Source organism: Giraffa tippelskirchi, chromosome 10 (assembly GCF_054371585.1).
Source record: "Giraffa tippelskirchi isolate mGirTip1 chromosome 10, T2T-mGirTip1v1.2.pri, whole genome shotgun sequence".
Lineage (NCBI taxonomy): Eukaryota > Metazoa > Chordata > Mammalia > Artiodactyla > Giraffidae > Giraffa > Giraffa tippelskirchi.
In genome coordinates, this window is record NC_137284.1 from 84694960 (window position 1) to 84719090 (window position 24131).

Sequence of the window (24131 nt, forward strand, 5' to 3'; positions counted from 1 at the left end):
ACCAAGAATTTAGAAAGGTAGAAGAAAAAGATACTTTTTCCTCCCTTACATCACCTTATTCTTTTTCTCTTCTGCCTCTTCTTTTTCTCTTCTGCCTCTTTCCTGTCAGACTCAGTTTAAAGCTCAACCAGATAGTAAGACATTTATCTTTCATTTCTACCCCTCCAGGTTTTAGTATCTTTTCCAACAGTGCTGTGTTATATGGGCAGACAGAGAAGAAACAACAAATTCTTCCTCCCGGAGTGCTATGTTAGTTTCTTATCATCTTGAAAGGCTGTGTCCTCTGTAACTTTCTCTATGGAGACATTTAATAGTGCTTAGTGATTATACAAGGCTTCCCTGATAGCTCAGTTGGTAAAGAATCTGCCTGCAGTGCAGGAGACCCCAGTTCGTTTCTGGGTTGGGAAGATCCACCGGAGAAGGGATAGTCTACCCACTCCAGTATTCTTGGGCTTCCTTTTTGGCTCAGCTGGTAAAGAATCCACCTGAAATGCGGGAGACCTGGTGATTATACATATGTGCTTGACAATTTACCTAGAAAGAGAAAGACTGATGGAGAATTTGCCCATGTGAATATTGTCCCTTGTCATCAATGAAATCTTCGCTTATATCGTAGCCATTATTATTTTCTAATTCCAGGTTTGAAAAGCAAAGTGCCTATACATTTCAGAAAAGCCAGGTAACACCTGATGTCTATAAAAAATAATCTTTGCTCCTATAAAATGTTCTTGACAGCTTGTCAGTGGGACAGACAAGACTGGACGGGCCCTGAATTACTTTTCAGCCAAAACAAGTTCACCCCAGTGAACACTGGCAGTGACAGTAGACTCAGGTGTCAAGATAGAAAGCACATTTTAGATCAGTTTAGCATGAATCAGAATTCTAGAGTTAAGTTTTTTTACATATATAGTCTTTGTCTCTCAGTTTCCCAGCCGAAGACTTGTATAACACTTCTTACTATTTTTTTTCTTTTTTTTGCTGGGAACACTATTTGTCAAAGTTGGGAATTATATTTGAGAAGAGGTGATTCATTTTCTCTGGGTTTTAGGACTTGTTCAGTAATTGCTTAGAGAAATGAAATAGTTTCTCTGAATTTAGAAGATGATATCTATGTTTTTTCTCCTACCCATCCCCTACTGTAATTTTTTGTTCTTGATGTAAAAGTGGATTACATTTATATTTACTTAATAGAGTAGTAAGAATTATTAGCATTTATAATATTTTTCAAATATATACACCAGCTTGTAAGTAGTGCATAGTATAATATTATTCTAATAATGTGGCGTGCATCATTTATTTTAATGGTACTATATATTTTTCTTAATTTTACACCCTTTTCCATTTATTTATTTCTTGTTTCTTGATAATCATTTTTAAAATCATCCTCATACAGCATAATTAAATAAATATTCTTTCTTATTTTCATTTGTGTGAAAAGTACCCCTTGTTTTTACATAATTCATTTACCACCTATTTTGTTTCACATGTAAATGAAGCCTCTGTGTTTTCCTCTAAGGCATTCCTTCCTTTTTCATGATTGATTTTCAGTTTTCCTTGTTCCTCTTTAGTTAATCAGCTCATTATTCTTTTATATGTTCTCCTGTATATACCTAATTTAAATCTCTTTTCCATGTAGAAGTTAGACTTCTACATTTAAGTTTTAATACTGTTCCATTCAAAATTAGCTGAAAAAAGTTGATGACCTTGTAGTTCTGTCAAAATTTTTGTCTAAGGGGAAGACATGGATGCTAAGTTAAATTCCTGTGATTCCCACTTGTGAAATACAAAGTTTATTTTCAAAACAGCACTTTTCTACTCCATTCTAGGAGGAGTGGAAACTAGTGCAGTGAAACTGGTGAACATGTCTGGGCTTTGAAATGAGAACCAGCTCCCTTGATAGAGGTGGTGTAGCCGCCTACCATTTTAGATTCAGATTGTTGGTCAGTCAGAGTAAGACAGTGGTTCCGTGTTACTCTTCATCGCTCTATTTCCTAAGTGAAAATGTGCATGAGTGCCTTTTAGATACTAATCATGAATAATGTGATTTTCCTCAGGGGAAATTTTTTTTGAAATGTTTGAGAGCCACTCACAAACTTCTGGAGAATAGGGAGAGGGACCAGGATTATTGTTCTTCCACAGAGTCAATCCACTGATGAGCTCATTCTCTAGCATTTTAAAGAATCCATACGTTTAGAGTTTCCTGGTGGAATCAGCAGAGATGATATCTGCTCTTAAACATTTTCAAAGCCATGCCCCTTGTCATTCCTTTGAGAAGGCTAGTAGTCAGGAGGGGGTGGGCTCAGTTTGGTGTGAATGCTGACTGGCCAGAGTCAGTGCTATTGTGGGCAGACCGGCTTCAGTCCTTGAATTAGTTTACTGATAAAAGCGTTACCTTTAAAAAAAAAATTTTTTTTAATTGAAGTATAGTTGATTTAAAGTGTTGTGTTAATTTCTGGTGTGTAGCAAAGTGACTCAGTTATACATATGTGTGTGTGTGTATATAAAAATATATGAAAAATGAAAGTTGCTCAGTAGTGTCCAGCTGTTTGCGACTCCATGGACTACACAGTCCATGGAATCCTCCAGGCCAGAATACAAGAATACTAGAGTGGGTAGCTATTCCCTTCTCCAGGGGATCTTCCCAACCCTGGGATCAAACCCTGGTCTCCCACATTGCAGGCGGATTCTTTACCAGCTAAGCCACTGGGGAAGCATATATATATTATATATACACACGCACATACACACACACATATATATATATATACACATATATGTGTTCTTTTTTATATTCTTTCATTTTGATTTATCACAGGATATTAAATATAGTTCCTTGTGCTTTACAGCAGGACCTTGTTGCTTATCTGTTCTATATATCCTAGTTTGCATCTGCCAATCCCAAATGCCCAATACTTCCCTCTCCCACTCCCCTTTCTCCTTCGCAGCCACAAGTCTATTCTCTATGTCTGTGAGTCTGTTTCTATTCATATATAAATTCATTTGAGAGTTTATGTTCCCTCTAAGATGAACATATCTAAGAGTTACATTTTAAATGTATGAATTATCTGCTATTGCAGTATAATGAAACTAGATCACAGTGTCAAAAGAAAAAGGAAAGAAAACACTGTCAATCAAAAAAAAAAAATGGAGGGAATACATTTAGTGCCAATGAAATCCAAAGAATAGAAGAGATAAGCAACATATAGCTACACATGCCATATATATAGAGAGAGAAAAATTAAAATTAAAATACTGATAAATCATTATTTCCTATTGTTTTTATTAGTGTTTGCTATTTGAGTGGACAGAAAAGAATACATACTTTTTGCAACATAAGGATGAATAAGTAAAATATATGAAGAGAATGCAAATTAATTTATTAGAATGGGGAAAATTGTGTGGTATTTGGTAATCTCTAGTAGTGGGAAAAATAGGCCCATCAGTTTATAATTTTTCTAAGATCTCTAGACATCCATACCTTCTATTTTAAGATCTCCATTACATTAATCTAAAGTATGTACAATTGTCCCTCAAACAACATTGGTTTAAACTTTGTGGGTCTACTTATAGTAGGCTGATTTTTAGTAAATGCACAGTACTACATGATCCATCATTAGCTAAATTTGTGGATGTCAACCCATGTATATGGAGGGATGACTGTAGATCATTTGTGGATTTTCAACTGCTGGGGGCTTTGTACTTTTAACTCTCAGTATTGTTCAAGGCTCAACTGTACATGGAAAGGATTTGAATTGGACCCTTCAGCCATACTTTTAATGCTCAAAACCATTTCTTTAGAACTTAAGCCTTGATCCAGTAATTCCAAATCTGAGTCTAGCTAAGGACTAAGCTTTTAAGCCTTATGTACTAAGATATTTGTTGTAGTGAAATTTTTAGTGGTTAAAGCTGATGACATTCTAGCTATATATTTATTTTTTTTCCTAAGAAGGAGTATGGTCAAGTGTATTAAGTGATTTAGAGATAATGGAATATTAGGTGGCCATTAAAATGCAGTATTTATAAAATACTTGTAATGACATGGAAGAGTATCAAGTGACTGATGTTTAAAAATAAGACATGAATTTTATGTAATATGTGCTCAACTATACAAAATGCTTTTAAAAGACTAGGAGGGGAGTGCATCAAAATATTAAGAGTGGCTATCCTTGGGCATTGGAATTATAAGAAATTTTAAAATATTTCTTATTTTCTTGAATTTTTCAAATACTCATTTATCACACTCTTAGTATTATATTAAGAAGACTTGGGCTTCCTTGGTAGCTCAGCTGGTAAAGGATCCACCTGTAATTCAGGAGACCCCAGTTCAATTCCTAGGTCAGAAAGATCCCATGGAGAAGGGATAGGCTACCTACTCCAGTATTCTTGAGCTTCCCTGGTGGCTCAGATGGTAAAGAATCCGCCTGCAATGTGGGAGACCTGGGTTTGATCCCTGGATTGGGAAGATCCCCTGGAGAAGGGAACAGCTACCCACTCCAGTATTCTTTCCTGAAATACAGTCCATGGGGTTGCAAGAGTCAGACATGACTGACTTTTGCTTCACTTTAAGAAGACTCGTAAGCCAGGAGATAAAGTTTAGTTTAGAATATTCCATTTGTTAACTTGTTTTTAATAGAATTTTCATAAAAATTAAGCATATATTTATAATTTTTCTCTATTTGAGTTGTTGATATTTTAGCATCCTAAGAGGTTGGCCCTTAAAGGTTCATTGGTCTCATAACTTAAAAGTGGGCTGGGGAGGTGTAGGCGTAGTAGGAGCTAGCAGGGAGGAGAAATATTTAAAAGTAATTTAAGAATTATCTGTGGATAATCTGTACATATCAAATGTCAGTCTGTGACCTTACTTTGCCAGAGATCTGATAGAACATTCTTTCCTCTGATTTCTGCAGTATCAAGTCATGGGTGGATAAGATGCAAGAAGACCTTGTCACCCTGGCAAAAACAGCAAGTGGAGTCAATCAACTTGTTGATGTGAGTAAAGTTCCTCCAAACTTACAAGTCATTTCTTTAATTTGAGTGCAATTTTTCTAAGAAACTTTATTTCTATGTTTTAATTAGGACATAATTTTTCATGGGAATATGATAGTGAAATTCAGGGAGAAACTCTTGGTATTGCCAGTTATTACCATCCCTAATAATTAGCGAGGTGTTTATATACAACCCTCACTTACATGAGTTCATGTGATATGTATTCATTCCTGCAATTCAAATCAGAATGTCCTGTTTCCTCCATCCTTCAGAGCATATTGGAAACTCACATGTAGTGGTTACTTTAAGGCTTGTGATGGATTCTTTTGAATATCCTCAACGGGAACATATCTTCATTCTTTGAGGGTAGATTTTATTTTCACAAGTGGTTTCCAGTGTTTACAGCCATGCCTGAAGACATGAGTGAATCACTGAGATGGGTAGTACAGACTTTTGTGCAAGAGAAGGAGACACTTTTATAAAAGATAGTTTTTCTTATGATTATGAAATGGCTATGAATGTCACTCTAAAATGATTTTTGAAAATGATAGCAACATATAAATACTTGTGTGGCATCTTAAATAGATCATGTTACTTGGGTAAGAGTATATGCATATAGAGCTTCTGTAAGATTTATTAAAAATTAAATGTCATTTCTTTGGAGTCTCACTGTTTCCATTTTAATGTAAGTAATCTAACAATTTGAAAGTATCTCATCTGTGTTCCTAGTGATGCAGTGAGGTCTTTTGTTTTCCAAAAAAGTTGTGGAATCAATGAGGTGAAATGGTGTAAAAGTGGTTTCATGTATGATATATGAGTATTTTTCTTATATGTGAATATTCTTTTCTGGGGGAAACTAGAATGAATGGTTGGTTACCTTGTGAATTACTAGGAATTCATAAGGAAACCGTACTAAGCATATATTCAATATATTATTCCAGAATCTCGTTATAAAACAATTGTAGTTTTCAAACTGAATATGTTGAGTAAACTTAAATATCTGTGAGATGACATAGGAATATGCTTTCTTTGTTAATAACAATTATCACACTTAATTCTAATGAATACTTATTGAACACATACTATGTCCCAGGCACTGTGCAGGCTACCAAGGGTTTCTGGAGACACAGTTCCTCTCCTCAGAGAACTGACAACCCAGTAATCAAAAATCTCCATTTTTGAAGGTGCAAAGATGCCTGAAAGCTTTTGTAAGCTGATGTTTGGGAACTGCAGTGATTCTCTGTGGGAGAATAAATTGAAATATGAAAGTGTGGAGGGTAATAAGTAAGCCTCTATGAAAGTCATGGTGTTAGTGGAATAAGAAAAAATAAATGAGAATTGACAGATTCTGGTTAAAAATTGCATGACAAACTGAAATTAAAAATAAGCTGCTCTTGGAGGTCTCCTTCACTCCTGCAGTGTTTCTTCAGCCTCAAAAACCACCTTCTTGGCTGACCTCCTTTTTACTTCTGGTGTTAATATGTGGACCCTCTCTCACCAAATCTTCAGTTTTCAGTGAATCCTTAAGGGAAATAATAAGTGTCATCTCATTTCCATTATGCTTTATGAGGTGTGGGTTACTAAGAAGAGTGTGAATACTGATGAATGAGGAAATGGCCTTGTCTGAGTTAGGATAACGAAAGCGAATTGACAGGATGGAAGAAAAATCCTTACAATGTTGCTTTTATAAGACATGTACCTTATTACAGTCACAGGAAAAATACAGATAAAAGAATCATATGTATGTAACAGGGAGGGAAAGAGCAAACTTTACTATTGGAATTTAAGTATTAGGAGACAAGAAGATAAATAAGTGAGTCTATGTGCCTCTTCCCTTTTATCTAGAGAGAAGGTACATGACGGGGACAGAAGAGGCAGATTTTTTTTTTTGGCCACAGGAACTCAAAGCACAGACTAGCTGAAGGACACCAGATTTGAGAGTGAGCTTTGTGCTGAGACTGGGGGTGTTAGATGCATGCTGAGGACAAAAGTTGAGTAAATAGAGGAATTCAGCAGGTTTCTGGGTTGAAATTCAATATTTTAAAATGATGGATCTTCCAAAATTATCAAATTTAGTTTTTACTGACTTCACAGGACACAGCTTGTTTTTTACCTGCAAGTTCAACCACAATGAGTGAACATAGCTAAACAGGATTTTTTTTGCAATTTTATAAAGATTACTTTATGGCATTGTGAAATATTACCTCAGAGAAGATTGATAAATAGTACTGAATAAATGCAGTACTTTAACTTTTAAAAGTTAGAGATTTTGCCAGGTGCCTGCCTGCCTGCATGCATGCATGCTAAGTAGCTTCAGTCATGTTTAACTCTTTGTGAGCCCATGAGCTGTACCCTGCCAGGCTTCTCTGTTCATTGGATTCTCCACGCCAGAATAATGGAGTGGGTTGCCATACCCTTGTCCAGGGGGTCTTCCCAACCCAGGGGTTGAACCCATGTTTCTTGACTCTCGTGCATTGGCAGGTGGGTTCTTTACCACTAGTGCCACCTGGGAAGCACTGATACCTACCTAACTTCTGTTGAAGATCACAGTGAATAGGCCTACATAAATGTGTTATCCCGGATGCTTTCAACTTCTAAGATATCTTTTATTGGATTTTTCTGTTTCTAATAATGTATTAGAAGAATACATATGTCCTTCAATTGCATGTGATTATCCACAAAAGTAGATTAAATAATTGAGGAAAAAAATTAGGATAAAGAGATAAATGTATTATACTTTTTCTTAATATAATATTAGAACCTTTTAAATATAACTGAAAGGCTCCTTTTTTTTTTAATTTCTAAATTAGTTCAAGTACTATCCTAAGCTCTTTTCACCCATTATTTTATTAATCTTTAGGACAACCTTGTGAAATGAATACCATCATCTTTAATATGCACGAAGAAATTGTTTGCAAGGTTAAAGTTTTTTTCTAGGTTATACAACTACTAAATGGCATATAATTCCAACAGTGAAGAGAGTCTTGTTATGCTTTAGAATATATGTTAATATTTTATGTTTTTATATAGCCACATGTATGTTGAGAAAGTGAGCAGATCCCCATTTAGGTACAAGGTTAATATGTCTCCTTATTCCACTGCTCTTTTTATAAAAAATACAAAGGAGAAGTCAAAGCTTTGCCACCAAATATCCACTTGTGGACATTTACATTTGAGATTATTTAAAAAAGAAAAATGTAGAAGGAAATTCTAAGACCAAAACTTACATGTATAATTTTAAAAGCTTCCATTATTGTGGTGTACATGGAAGTGGCTTTATGTGTATATCCATTGAAAGAATTGCTAAGAATGGTACAGAAAGTTTTTCTTGTCTTCATGGTCATTCAACTGAAAGAAATACAGTTAATTATGTTTTTATATAATGTTATAACATATTCTCTTAAAATATCATTTTAAGACTGTTATACCATGTGGTTCTTTCAGTTGATAGCCTTGTGATCTACCCAAGATGTTTAACCTCATGAAATTGTTGAGATAGTTGACATAATCCATATAAAACATTCGTTGACTTGTAACCAGAACTCAACAAATGTCATTCATTTGTTTTATTAATTAAGGATATAATTTTGTATTAGTTGGAGGTACAGATGGAACTAATGTAGCAAAGAGATAAGTTAACCATATATTTTCCTCTCACATAACAGTCTGGAGGTGGGCAGTGTAGGGTCAACAGAGTGGCCCTGCCATCCTCAGTATATGGCTTCCTTCCTGGGTCCAGGGTGATCCTTCTAGTTGCCCTTATTACCCAGCCTTCATGCAAAGGGAGAGAGACTAGGAAAGCGGGTACACAGTCATATTTGCTTCCATTCCAGTGGTCAGAACTTACTCTCAGGGCCATATCTTACTGAAAAGAAGTTGGGAAAATGAAATCTTTAGCTGGGTAGTCATATACCTACTATAACAGTGGAAGACGAGAATGAAGAGTGGAGGATAACTAGTAGCCTTTCACTGATAATGTATCATTATTTGAAGAACTATATCTAAAAGTGTATTAAACACCTACTAATACAAAATGAAATATATATGTATATTTAAACATAATTAAGAATAAAATTGTAGATGAAGGAAAAATAAAGACTCCTAGATTATGAAACAGATGTGTATTTATTTTTTCTGTAAGATCATTTTATGTAAAATATAATACAGTCTCAAATTTTATCCTGCATACAACATTACATGGGAACTTGATGCATTTACAAAATTATTTATTACTGACTATAAATTTATGAAGAAAGATTTAGCATACTATTCTGTCCTCATTTTTTTTTTAATTTATTTTAATTGGAGGCTAATTACTTTACAGTATTGTAGTTGTTTCTGTCATACATTCACATGAATCAGCCATGGGTGTACATGTATTCCCCATCCTGAACCTCCCTCCCACCTCCCTCCCCATCCCATCCTTCAGGGTCAACCCAGTGCACCAGCCCTGAGCACCCTGGCTCATGTATCGGACCTGGACTGGCAATCTATTTTTACATATGATAATATACATGTTTCGATGCTATTCTCTCATATCATCCCACCCTCGCCTTCTCCCACAGATTCCAAAAGTCTGTGTCTCTTGCTGTCTTGCATATAGGGTCATCGTTATCATCTTTCTAAATTCCATATATATGCGTTAATATACCGTATTGGTGTTTTTCTTTCTGACTTACTTCACTCTGTATAATAGGCTCCAGTTTCATCCACCACATTAGAACTGATTCAAATGCATTCTTTTTAATAGCTGAGTAATATTCCATTGTGTATATGTACCACAGCTTTCTTATCCATTTGTCTGCCGATGGACATCTAGGTTGCTTCCATGTCCTGGCTATTGTAAACAGTGCTGGGATGAACATTGGGGTACACATGTCTCTGTCAATTCTAGTTTCCTTGGTGTGCATAGCCAGCAGTGGGATTGTTGGGTCATATGGCAGTTCTATTTCCAGTTTTTTAAGGAACCTCCACACTGTTCTCCATAGTGGCTGTACTAGTTTTCCTAGTACACTAGTACTAGTACACTTCTTATTAGTGAAAGAGGGTTCATTTTTCTCTGCACCCTCTGCTGCATTTATTGTTTGTAGACTTTTTGATAGCAGCCATTCTGACTGGCATGAAATGGTACCTCATTGTGGTTTTGATTTGCATTTCTCTGATAATGAGTGATGTTGAGCATCTTTTCATGTGTTTGTTAGCCATCTGTATGTCTTTGGAGAAATGTCTGTTTAGTTCTTTGGCCCATTTCTTGATTGGGTCATTTATTTTTCTGGAATTGAGCTGCAGGTGTTGCTTGTATATTTTTGAGATTAATTTTTTGTCAGTTGCTTCATTTGCTATTATTTTCTCCCTTTCTTAAGGCTATCTTTTCACCTTGCTTATAGTTTCCTTCATTGTGCAAAAGCTTTTAAGTTTAATTAGGTCCCATTTGTTTATTTTTGCTTTTATTTCCATCACTCTTGGAGGTGGGTCATAGAGGATCCTGCTGTGACCAATCTAGCCAGTGATCCGTTCCCTAAGTGTTTTCCACAGCCTGGAACACCCAAAGAGATTCACAGGGTTAAGTAGCGAAGAGAAGAGCGAGGGAGGAGATAGAGGTGACCTGGGAGAGAAAATGGAGAGTCAAAAGGGGAGAGAGCAATCAAGCCAGTAATCACACTCCTAACTGTGGTGTTGGAGAAGACTCTTGAGAGTCCCTTGGACTGCAAGGAGATCCAACCAGTCCATCCTAAAGATCAGTCCTGGTTGTTCATTGGAAGGACTGATGTTGAAGCCAAAACTCCAATACTTTGGCCACCTGATGCGAAGAGCTAACTCATTCAAAAAGACCTTGATGCTGGGAAAGACGGAGAAGGCAATGGCACCCACTCCAGTACTCTTGCCTGGAAAATCCCACGGACGGAGGAGCCTGGTAGGCTGCAGTCCATGGGTTCGCTGAGAGTCGGACAGGACTGAGAGACTTCACTTTCACGCATTGGAGAAGGAAATGGCAACCCACTCCAGTGTTCTTGCCTGGAGAATCCCAGGGATGGAGGAGCCTGGTGGGCTTCCATCTATGGGGTTGCACAGAGTTGGCCATGACAGAACTGACTTAGCAGCAGCAGCAGCTGGGAAAGATTGAGGGCAGGAGGAGAAGGGGACGACAGAGGATGAGATGGTTGGATGGCATCACCTACTCAATGGACATGGGTTTGGGTAGACTCTGGCAGTTGGTGATGAACAGGGAGGCCTGGCATGCTGCGATTCATGGGGTTGCAAAGAGTCGGACATGACTGAGTGACTGAACTGAACTGAACTGAACTGAACTCACTAAATGGGCAGGATGTCCCCAGGTAGGGCAGTGCATCTTATCACCTCCCTCGTCTGGGCTGCTTGGTTTCCCGGGTGTGCAGTGCGGGCGTGTGTCTCCTCTGGGGAGCTGATCTCTGGCTGCGACCCTCCTGGCGGATGTCAACTGTCCAGGATCCCAGGAAGACTTATTTAGCAACTGGGAGCCTGCTTGCAGTTTGGTAGAGGATGCTGTTCTGGGGCCGGTTTGCCCCTTGCCTTCTGGCTCTGGCTGTCGCCCACCTGCCTCCCTGCCTCCATTGGGGGATGGGCCGGTCCACAACAGGCTAGCTCTCCTCTGGTATTCGCTCAGTCCTTTGTTCTGTGAGCGGCCTGGCAGTGCCTTAGGTTAGGGCTTTCCGCGGGAAAGTTCTCTCTCTCCTCTTTTTTTTTTCTCTCTCTGGCTATCCCACAGTTGAATTGCTATCTCATGTTAGCTCCCTCAGATTGTTCTCAGGACATTCAGGCCTGGTCCTTACCATAAGCAATGCAGCCTGCGCCACCCTGTTCAGCCCCTGCTTGCTGGTGGCAGATGCGAGTGTCTGGGCTACTTCTCCGCTGGGAGTTGTGGTTAGACGCCGTAATCTGTGGGTTTTATATATTTATTTTTCCTCCTGGTTATGTTGCTCTCTGAGATTCCAAAACACCCCACAGACCCGCTGGTGAGAGGGTTTCCTGGTGTTTGCAAACTTCTCCTCTTTTACGACTCCCTCCCCGGAATGGGTCTCTGTCCCTAACTCTTTTGTCTGTCTTTTTTTTTATCTTTTATATTTTGTCCTACCTCCTTTCAAAGACAGTGGGTGCCTTTCTGGGTGCCTGCTGTCCCCTGCTAGTGTTCTGAAATTGTTTTGTGGTATTTGCTCAGCGTTCAAATGATCTTTCGATGAATTTGTGGGGGAGAAAGTGGTCTCCCTGTCCTATTCCTCCTCCGCCAGCTTCCAGATGTGTATTTTTAAACACTTTGAATTATAGAAGTTTTGAATACATTGTAATACTTTTATTTATTTTCTACTCGATAAATTTGACATTATGTAAATTTAAGGTATTCATTATCTTACTTTGACTCATTTATATTTTTTAGTATGCTTAACATTGTAATGGTATTTGTCATATTATGTACTTATAGGACACTTATTATCTGTGGTCAGTAAACCATACATTAAATCTGTGTCATTATTTTAGCACTTGTTACAAGTTTGTACCCTTAGAGACTGTTAATCTTATCCCATTGCCCCCTATCCCCAGTAACCCCTAGTTTACACTCTGTTGTTGGTTCTTCTCAATGTTTGATTTTTTCATAGAATGCACCTATAAGTGATAGTGTGCAGTACTTGTCTTTCTCTGGCTTGTATCACTTAACATAATGTGCTCAAGGTCCCTCCATGTTGTTGAAAATGGCAGACTATCTTCCTTCTTCATGGCTTGAAATACAATATTTTATTGTATATATACCACATCTTTTGTATTCATTCATCTATTGATAGGCATTTGGGTTGTTTTTATTTCTTGGCTGTGGCGTATAGTGCTGGAGTAAACATGGAGGTACATATGTCTCATCCAACTTTTGTTTTCTTTATTTTGGGTTTATCCCCAGAAGTAGAATTGCTGGAGCATATAGTAGATCTATGTTTAACTTTTTGAGACACCTCCATCCATATTGTTTTCCATAGTATTTGAACTAATATACCACCCCACGGATATGAAGATTACCTTTTCACCAATGCGTGTCAGGACTTCAGTTGAGTTCAGTCACTCAGTCGTGTCCAACTCTTTGCAACTGCATGGACTGGAGCATGCCAGGCCTCCTTGTCCGTCACCAGCTCCCAGAGTTTACACAAACTCATGTCCACTGAGTTGGTGATGCCATCCAGCCCTCTGTCGTCCCCTTCTCCTCCCGCCTTCAACCTTTCACGGCATCAGGGTCTTTTAAAATGAGTTCTTCATATCAGGTGGCCAAAGTATTGGAGTTTCAGCTTCAGCATCAGTCTTTCCAATGAATGTTCAGGACTAATTTCCTTTAGGATGGCCTGGTTGGATCACCTTGAAATCCAAGGGACTCTCAAGAGTCTTCTCCAACACCATAGTTCAAAAGCATCAATTCTTCTGCGCTCAGCTTTCTTTATAGTCCAACTCTCACATCCATACATGACTACTGGAAAAACCATAGCTTTGACTAGACGGACCTTTGTTGGCAAAGTAATGTCTGTGCATTTTAATATGCTCTCTAGGTTGGTCATAACTTTCCTTCCAAGGAGTAAACATCTTTTAATTTCATGGCTGCAGTCACCATCTGCAGTGATTTTGAAGCCCCCCCAAAAGAAAGTCTGTCACTGTTTCCACTGTTTCCCCATCTATTTGCCATGAAGTGATGGGACCAGATGCCATGATCTTAGCGTTCTGAATGTTGAGTTATAAGTCAACTTTTTCACTCTCCTCTTTTACTTTCATCAAGAGGCTCTTTAGTTCTTCTTTGCTTTCTGCCATAAGGTTTGTGTCATCTGCATATCTGAGATTATTGGTATTTCTCCCAACATCTACTTGATGATAGCCATTGTAACAGAAATGAAGTGATACCTTGTGATTTTTATTTGCATTCCATGATGATTAATGATGTTGAGCATCTTCTCATGTGCCTGTGCTCATTTTGATGACCTCTTTGGAAAAGTTTCTATTTCTGATGCCAATTATCTTCATTGGGTCGTTTTTAAATTATTATTATGTTGTGTTTTTAAATATATTTTGCTAATTAACTTATTTTGAGACTGTTTGCCAATTTTCTCCCATTCTGTAAACTACCTTTTCATTTTGTTAATTGTTTTGCTGTTGCTTTGCAGAAGCTTTTTAGTTTGATACAGTACCATTTTTTGATTTTGCTTTACTTGTTTGTGCTTTTGGCATTGTCCAAAAAATCATTGCCAAAAGAGTATCAGTGAGCTTCTTACCTATGTTTTCTTCTAGGATTTTTATGGTATGAAGTCTTACGTTTGAGTCTTTGAACCATTATAAGTCAGTTTTTGCAAGTGGTGTGAGATAGGTGTCCAGTTTATATATTGGGCTTGTGTTTTTCCAGTTTTACCAGCATTATTCATCAAGGAGACGATTCTTTCTCCCTTGGGCATTCTTGGCTCTCTTGTTGAATATTAGTTGATTGTATGTATTGGAATTTAAGTGCTTCCCTGTTGGCTCAGATGGTAAAGAATCTGCCTGCCGTGCTGGAGACCTATATTCGATCCCTGGGTTGGGAAGATCACCTGGAGAGGGGAATGGCAACCCACTCCAGTACTCTTGCCTGGAGAATTCCTTGAACAGAGGAGCCTGGTGGGTTACAGTCTATAGGGTCACAAAGAGTAACACAACTGAATGACTAACACTAATAATGGAATTCAGTTCTGGGCTCTTTCTTCTCTTTCACTGGTCTGTGTACGTATTTTATGCCAGTACTGTACAATTTTTTTTTTATTATTTTACTACTGTGGCTTTGTAGTGTAGTTTGAAAGCAGAAAGTGTGATACTTCCAGTTTTGTTCTTTGTTCTCAGAATGGATTGGATCATTTGAGGTCTTCTGTGATTCCACACACATTTTATGATTGTTTCTTTTACTACTGTAAAGAATGCCTTTGGTATTTTGATAGTGATTGTGTTGAATCTAAAGATAACTTTGGGCAGTGTCAATTTAAAAAATAGTCACAACCTAAAAGTTGAGAGTTATGTTTTATTTAATGGGATTTTTTAGAAATTCAAGACCTGGAGACAGCATCTCAGGTGACCTTGAGAGAACTGTTCTGAGCAGGTGCAGGGAGATTTTAGGTTATGGAAACTTGTAACAAAGCAGGTAGTTTGACCATCAAAAGATTATTGTTAATTAAGGAAAACCAGATAACTCAAGTTAAGGAATTTAGTGCTTTTCTGTGTATGGGAAGATACAAAGGCTGGGCTTACTGAAATCATTCCTTTCATATGTATCTCATCTATGTATGGTCAGCATCCTTTGATTTTATTATTCCTATCCTTAGTCCTTGCTTCTTGTCAGGAGTGGTGGCAGCTCAATGGCATTGTTCTTCCTGGGCTCAGAAACTCACATTTGGAGGACTGGAATCCCTGATGTCTGTGATATCCTTGTTTATTGATATGGCAGGAAATACTCCATTTCACAGTGCTATGGCCATTTTAACAATATTAATTCTTATATGTACACAGGATATCTTTCCATTTGTTTATGTCTTTTCCAATTTCTTTCAGTAAAGACATTTTATAACTTTTAAACTCATATATAGACACACAAACACAAACTTTTTACTATCATGCTGGCAAATGAAGCTAATGATCATATATTAATAAATAGATGACATTTTAAAAATTAAAGTGGCCTTAATATTCTTTGAATATTCTTTGTTTTAATATTTTTGGAAACAAAGTTTATAAAACATTCTCTAACAACCGTTTTATCATTTAATACTTTAATAACATTCAACATTGTGTAATATATAATTTAATACTATAGTTAATGATATATATTATTAGAATTATTTATTAAAATTAAAATATTTAATATAATTTAGTAATACTTAATATGTAATAAAGTTAATACTGAATTTCACTTGAGAAAACATTTAATGATAAAACTGTAGCTAAATTTCAACCAATATCTAAATGATTAGATATTCTAAATGAATTGGTTCTATAGCAATAAATTTTGGTTTATTTAAAAGATTTCTAAAAATAAATTGATGAGAAACCATTGTTTATTTTATAAAATTCCGTTCTGAATCCACAAAAAGTTATATTAAAAGGAAAGAGAAATCTGCTGTCTGTCAGAAATGCTCAGTTGTGCACTTGACTGCCCCTACCCTGGGGAAAGCAAATCCCAACAGTGGAAGTAAATTACAGTCATCCAGGAGTTTTGTTGTCTCCTTTGTGTACTGTTTTCTTCACACCTGTTCTTTTGCCTTTAGGAGTCGAAGACTTTCTTATTCCCCCCCTCTTTATTACAAAAGGAAGGGATTGATATTTATCACTTACACTTGCTTGTTTAAGTCTGTTTACTCACTTTAATCCCTGAGCAGAACATATTTGGCATTAGAAAGCAGGTGTGAAGGCTGCATTTTGGAGGAGGTAGAGTTTCTCCTGATTCCAAGAAGGTCTGTCTTTTCTGGCAAGGTCTGGGTGGGGACGGGGGATTTGCAGAATCTGGAGCAAGGTGAGGCACATGATGCACTGAGTGCGGGTGGGGAGTTTAGGGAGGCTCACTCATCCTGAGAGTCTCAAGCTTCTACGATCTTCAGAGTGAGCGGTTCCTGAAGTTTTGTTGCCTCACCCTGGTCCTAGCTCTGGGGCCCAGGAACAGTAAAGGCCTGACCTGCTCTGTGTCTTCTGCTCCCCATGGCTCAGCGAAGAGGCATTTAAGCCTTTGAACATCACAGGAATTCCAGGCTACCTTTCCTTCCCTGTGCATTTCTCCCCAACATATAATGTTAGGTCTTTCTGGCAGCTTTACTTGATGCTTTATAAGCCTCCCAGACTCTTCTTATGTCCATGTAAGGTACAGTGGCTGTTCCTCTAGCGTTAACAATATGCATTTTGAAATTTTTACCCCATTATCGGACACTCCTCTCTACTTCCCCTCTATTTTAATTCTAATGTGTTGTGTCTTCTTATAATGAAGGATGTTAGGGAAATCCAACTTTTTTGTTGACAGAGACTATTGTATTCCTCTTGTTATCTACGAAAGTTGAAATGATGCTTGTCACATTGTTATTATAAGACATATTTCTTAAAAGTAAATTCCGTCTGGATTTCTAATATGTTAGGCTAGAATGTGCAAACACATTTAAGAAACTTACTGATTAATTTTTCCTGGAAGTTTATTCTTGAAGTAGACTCAGGCTGCAAAGGCATTATCATAGAATTTCCTGGCTTTTGATTCACTGTTATGATTTTGTAAGTTAAAGTTATGTTGAAATTAATATCTTTATATTTTAATATGCTCTCAAAAATGTAAATATGAAATGTGTCTAAATATTGAACATTCAGAACTCTTAATTAAGTTAGTATTTACATAAATGTTTTAAGTGAAAAATTTCTTTTCATTAGTTACTTATGGGATTAACAGACTGATGCTCTGATGCTGTGGTCATGCCATCTTTATGTAAATAAAATATTTTCTAGGTGATGGAGAGTTTAATCTATTAATCTGTTTACAAAAGAAGATACTCTCAATCGGAATGTAATTAATCATTGGTGATTGTGACTAGGAAATCAGCAAGATGCAGAGGCAACAACAGGATTGGGGAATCTTCTTTTCTACTCTAGGTGGTTCTGTTAAGTAGTAGGATTTCTCTTTACCTGCTTGTCCAGTGAGGCAGATAGTAATATTCTCCCTTGCTTATAGAAATGTTACAGGGGTAAAAGGAAAATAACATAAAATATAAAAACAATAGTAGATGCTGTGAAGAAGTTAAATTCTTATTACTTTTAAAAATGTAGCTTTGTATTACTTTGTAAAAGCAATATACTTTATATATTTATAATTACTTCATAAAGGCAGTACAATGATTATAAAGGTAATATAATTACTTTTCAAACAAAGCTATTTATTTTTGTTTCATATGTCCTGGTTTTGTTTAGAGTTGCCTTATTCCCTCAATGATGAAGTGTTGTAATTAAATCAGTTACCATTCATGTCAGCAACCTGAGATTATTATGATTTTGGGGGTGAAACACTTTTTTTCTCTCAGGAGAAAGAACTCTATTTGACTATAGACTGTATTATCACTAGAGACTGTGGACCCCCTTTACCCAACTGCTGGAGATTTTAAAATAAGACGCTATTTTCTTTTTTAAGACTGTAGTTAATTGCATTCATTTTCAAAGATACAGAATACACTAAGGGAATTTCTAATCTTAAGGTGACTTTCAGGATTTTATTAACAGATTTTTAAGTACTGTTGTTTCACACACATGAACAGTGAAAGATTATTACAGATGTTTTCTACCTTACAAATCTGTTCCATTGTCAATCAGTAATTAACGCTTTAAATTATTATACTACTTGAAGGATGAATGATTTGTTATTGTTTCTCCAAATAGCAATCAAATGGTTTGGTTATAATAATTACAGAGAGAGTAATGTATAGTAGTTGTGCTCTTTGCTTGTCTATGAGCTGCACAAAGAGAGGGAAACTAAAAGCTCATATAAGTGTTGTAGCCAAGTGTTGGCTTCTTCTCCAGAATGAAGATGAATGGTATAAACGACGATGATTTGCTACTGCACACTCTCAATATGCAACACAGAGCTACTGCTGCTACTTTTTTCCCCCTAAAGACGTCTGTCATTAATGTCTTTATATCTAGAGCAGTGGTTCTCAGCCAGGGGCAGTTTTGTCCCCCAGGAGACATTTGTCAATGCTTGGAAACATTTGTGATTGTCACAGCTGGGGGCAGGGAAGGGGTGAGTGCTATAGGCATCTAGTGTGGAGACTGAGGATGCTGCCAAACATCCCATAATGCACAGGACGCCACCCCACAACAGACTTACCCAGTCAAAATGTCCATAGTGCAGTGCTGAGTTTGCAAAACCGCCCTAGAAGAACTGAAGAATTTAAGGCAAGGATAAATCTCCAGAATTCTTTAAATGAATATAAAGTTGTAAAAATTGGATCTCAGCATCGCTGCCTAGCAGTTGTACTTTCCAAAAGCTGTTTGTTAATAAGGTCTGATGGTTAAGGGCAAATTAAACTCTGCTCCTCTTCAAAATTCTTTTGGTGGCAGTGAAATGAATTTAGGTCATTTGAGGTTAGGGACATTAAAAGAGCCTCTCACTCAGCCTATATCGTTCATTATTTTTTTAATTTAGTTTTTATAAAATCTAATATCTCTTTTAATTACATATGAATTTTCTCGTCAAAACACATACACAATTCATATATAGCTCCAGACATTCAAAGGGAAACAGAATGGTTTAATAACTTATTTCTGGAATTAAAAACAAACAGAAAACTAAGTAGGTAGGTTTTCTACATATCTTAATATTTTTTCTTGTTTTAATTTTAAGTATTCTAAGAGAAACTTAAAACTTACCATATGTGGGCAATATCTCCAACCTAAAAACTGAAGAATTCTTGATCTGGATCTTTTTCTTGCTCATCTTAGTCTTTGTTAGAGTTGTTTTCCTTATTCCAGAAATGACCCCTAGTATTTCACTTGTATTTTTTGTTAAAAATAATCACTGATTCCTATGTGTAGTATGGAGAGAGTGAACAGACATATTTATGGTTGTCACTTGTTCAATTCTTTCTTATATTTTTAAATATGTTGCTCAAAAGTGTCACCATAAAATTCTTGTTACTAGGAATTAGGGCAAGAAGGAGTGTATGCTGTGGAAGAGTCACTAATTTTGACTTCTTTCTTAATATTCTTCCTCAAAAAATGTTCCAGTTGAAATGTGATCCTGTCCCAGCTAAGACACGGTGTCATATCAAATGGAGCAAATAGGGGAAGTAGGGAAAATATTATCAAACTCTGGTGTATGATTTTAGAATGCCTGTTTGATGTAATTATGACAGGAAAAACATGCACTGTAGAAGTGAGAACATGACATATTGTATATGTGTATTCATGCATATGTGTGTATATGTACATGATTAACATGTGTGAATGTTTATATATACATGTATGTGTATATATCTGGATCATGTTTATAATAAACAAGTCTATGTTATATTTTGAATTCTTCCTATGTATGAATTGTTATAATAGGCACTAGACGTTCTAGGAGTCAGTTTAAAATAGCTTGGATTTGACTACATAGTAAAATACAAACCAATATCCTGAATTTTAAAGCTTTTCATCATAGCGTTCCAGTTTGCCTTTCAGTATTGTCTAATAATTCCTTACATCACATTCATTTGGATATCTTTCTCTGCTATTAATGCATATATCCTCTAAAACATGGCTGTAACACCATCTTTTGACTGTCACAACCCATGTAATCTTACTTTTCTTTGAATTCTGATAGCCAAATTTTCGGTACCTCGTCACTGGAACTCTAATAATACTCTTCCTCATATTGATCAGTACCTTATTTGTGTATTTATTATTAGAATCTAATTATCATTTAGGTGTTGTTTTTATTTCATTATATGAAATAAAAGACCTTATACAGCCTTTTTGGGGGGTTCAAAATAGACATGGATTTTAAAATATAAGGAAGACTTTGTTAAATAGGCATTCACGTTGCTAGAAAAGCCTAACGTAGTGGCAGTATCAGTGTCCATGCACTGATTCATGTCATCAGTATTTATTGAGTGCCTGCTACATGCCAGGCACTATACTATGTGCTGGGCTGAATCAGTGAACAAAATGGACAAAAATCTGTCCTCTTGATACTAACATCGTGATTAAGAGAAGTAGGAAATACATAATAAACATGATACATGTAATGATGTTTGCATATGCTCAAAGGTAGCAAAATACAGAGAACTGAAGCTATAAAAATTTCAAAGGCAGTATCCTATCTCAAAACCTAAGTTATTGAAAGAAAAAGGAACTGTAATTTACTTAAAATGAAGTTGTAGACAATCAAATCTGATTCTTTTAATGATATTAACATATTCTTTCATCTTATGAATGCTTATATCTTCATAAATTTACACAAATTCTATTGGATTAATATACAGTTAATGTTGGCATCCATTTTTTTACCCAATTGTGTTAGATGATACAACACATTTTAAAAGCTTGACTTTTGTTTAGATTGCATTATTTGCTTTTTAAATCAAGAGGGAAGAGTTTGAATAGTTTAGGGGGTTAATTAGGAAATACTTCATATTTTTTATGGCAAAGTTCACCTTTTAAAATTCAGCTAGTTTTCAACGGAGGAAGAATAGTTTTTTTTTTTTTTGATAAAATATATTCCAACATCAATTCAGATTTGATGTCAGTAGTTACCTTAGATGAAGGACTCTTCACATATCTTAATGTCTCTCTCTGCTGGCCAGCTTAGATGATGATGAGATTTATAATAAATTTAAAGGAAGACTGTACCTTTGAATTGTAAAAATTTCTCAAGGGAACTTTCATCCTTGAAAGTGACCAAGAAAAAAAATTATGTCATACTTTTGTGTTACTGCATCTTTTAAGAAACAAGACATTCTTAAGTTGTTAGGAAACAAGTAATTCAGAAGCCCACAGAACACTATTACAAAGGAAAAAAAAATCCCAAACAGCCAAATTCAACTTAAAGTAAATGAAATTGATTTTATGATTATCTAAAGCCATTGAGGGGGTAGTGAACCTCTTTTCCTGCCTGTATCAGTATTGAAGATATATGAATTTAGTCAGTAAAGATAGTGAAATTGGAATGATGGTGAGGTGTATATTCTAACTTTTTCTCTTACCCCCACCTTTCATTATTATGAGGTAGAATCATATTTATTCAGCTAATTCATATATGTTTTTGTACAGTGTGTGCCATCTATTCTTTATATTTTTAGCTCCTCTTTCTCATATGTCTTTTCAGGCTCCTAAACAATTATGAAGGCTATAATGGGAGTCCTGAGATAGCTTCATTATTTCATAAAGTCTGATGGGAAATAGTACGTTTCTCACAATAGAGCTCATTTTTTCATTTCAGTGAAGAGAGTCGGATGACTAATGAAATGGACATTCAAAGTGTATTTAATAAACAATGTTAATCGTGACTTAGAAAGATACTTCTTAGCATTTTTAGTTTTTGAAGAGTGAATCACTTGGGGAATTTACTATAGCACTGCCTGTAAAAGAAATATAATGGTACCACATTTAAGCGAACTCAGGAAAAGCCTGGGTTTCAGCAAGAATTTAAGGTGTTTGGAAGATAGTTTGGGCAGTGGGAGGGAAGGTCCAGAGCCAAGACAGCCCCTGAGGCTGAGTATTAGCATTGTCTCCACTGCTAACTTATTGTGTTAGTTTTCTATTGTGAGTGTGACAAATTACTCTAAATTTGTTGACATAACACATTTATTATCTTACAATGCTGTGAATCAGGAGCCCTTTCCTTGCCTCATGGCCCATTTTCCTCACTCTTTAAAGCTAGCAACACAGGATAATTTCTTCTCACATTATCATCCATTTGGTTTTCTTTTGCATGATTGCCTTTTCCTCTTCCGTTTTTTAAGGATCTTTGTGAGTACATTGGACTCTCCAGGACAATCCAGGATAATCTCTTTAAATGAAACTGATTAGCAAAACTTCATCTACAAAATTAATTCCTCTTTGCCATGTAACAAAATATTCATAGGTTCTAGAGATAAGGATGTGTTTATCTTTGGGAAGTCATTACTCTACCTACCACAGCCATCATTTATGGCACTAGTTAGTATTTGAAGACTGTTTTTCTCCGGCTAGTCTTTTCACTTCTGCTACTGCTTTTAACTTTGATCCATCTGTCCTCCTATGTGGAGAAAATTTGATTGGTTCACTATATTATCCTTGTTCATGTAGATCTTTTCTGTCTGATTCTTCACAGATTATTAATTCAGGAATTAGCTGCTTCCAGGTCTGATATCATCAGTTCAGTTCAGTTGCTCAGTTGTGTCTGACTCTTTGCAACCCCATGGACTTCAGCACGCCAGGCCTCCCTGTCCATCAACAACTCCTGGAGCTTGCTCAAACTCATGTCCAGTGAGTCAGTGATGCCATCCAACCATCTCATCCTCTGTCATCCCTTCTTCTCCTGCCTTCAATCTTTCCCAGCATCAGGGTCTTTTCAAAAGAGTCAGCTCTTCGCATCAGTGGCCAAAGTATTGGAGTTTCAGCTTCAGCATCAGTCCTTCCAATGAACACTGAGGACTGATCTCCTTTAGGATGGACTGGTTGGATCTCCTTGCAGTCCAAGGGACTCTCAAGAGTCTTCTCCAGCACCACAGTTCAAAAGCATCAGTTCTTCTGTGCTCAACTTTCTTTGTAGTCCAACTCCAACATCCATACATGACTAGTGAAAAACCATAGCCTTGACTAGATGGACCTTTGTTGGCAAAGTAATGTCTATGGTTTTTAATATGCTGTTGGTGATGGACAGGGAGGCCTGGTGTGCTGCGATTCATGGGGTCGCAAAGAGTCGGACACGACTGAGTGACTGAACTGAACTGAACTGAACTGAGGTAGATCATAGCTTTTCTTCCAAGCAGCAAGCATCTTTTAATTTCATGGCTGCAATCACCATCTGCAGTGATTTTGGAGCCCAAGAAAATAAAGTCTGTCACTGTTTCCCCATCTATTTGCCATGAAGTGATGGGACCAGATACCATGATCTTCATTTTTTGAATGTTGAGTTTTAAGCCAACTTTTTCACTCTTCTCTTTCATTTTCATCAAGAGGTTCTTTAGTTCCTCCTCACTTTCTGCCATAAGGGTGGTGTCACAATGTATCTGAGGTTACTGATATTTCTCCCGGCAATCTTGATTCCAGCCTGTGTTTCTTCCAGCCCAGCGTTTCTCATGATGTACTCTGCATAGAAGTTAAATAAGCAGGGTGACAATATACAGCCTTGACGGACTCCTTTTCCTATTTGGAACCAGTCTGTTGTTCCATGTCCAGTTCTAATTGTTGCTTCTTGACCTGCATACAGGTTTCTCAAGAGGCAGGTCAGGTAGTCTGGTATTCCTATCTCTTGAAGAATTTTCCATAGTTTGTTGTGATCTACATGGTCAAAAGCTTTGGTTTAGTCAATAAAGCAGAAGTAGATGTTTTTTAGGAACTCTCTTGTTTTTCAGATGACCCAGCGGATGTTGGCAATTTGATCTCTAGTTCCTCTGCCTTTTCTAAATCCTGCTTGAACA

General features: G+C 36.7%; 1 protein-coding gene across 20 annotated transcripts in view; it reads left to right on the forward strand.

Moving 5' to 3' along the window:
- CACNA2D1 (calcium voltage-gated channel auxiliary subunit alpha2delta 1) overlaps positions 1 to 24131 on the forward strand; it is a 524609-nt gene that overhangs the window by 104908 nt on the left and 395570 nt on the right. For all 20 annotated transcript variants that reach the window (XR_014067144.1, XR_014067142.1, XR_014067141.1 and 17 more), the window contains one exon: positions 4908 to 4989. Coding sequence is in view for 16 of the 20 variants with exons in the window: in XM_081535600.1 (XP_081391726.1) it covers positions 4908 to 4989 (82 nt within the window). In the remaining 4 variants the exon portion in view is untranslated. The remainder of the gene's footprint in view (positions 1 to 4907; positions 4990 to 24131) is intronic.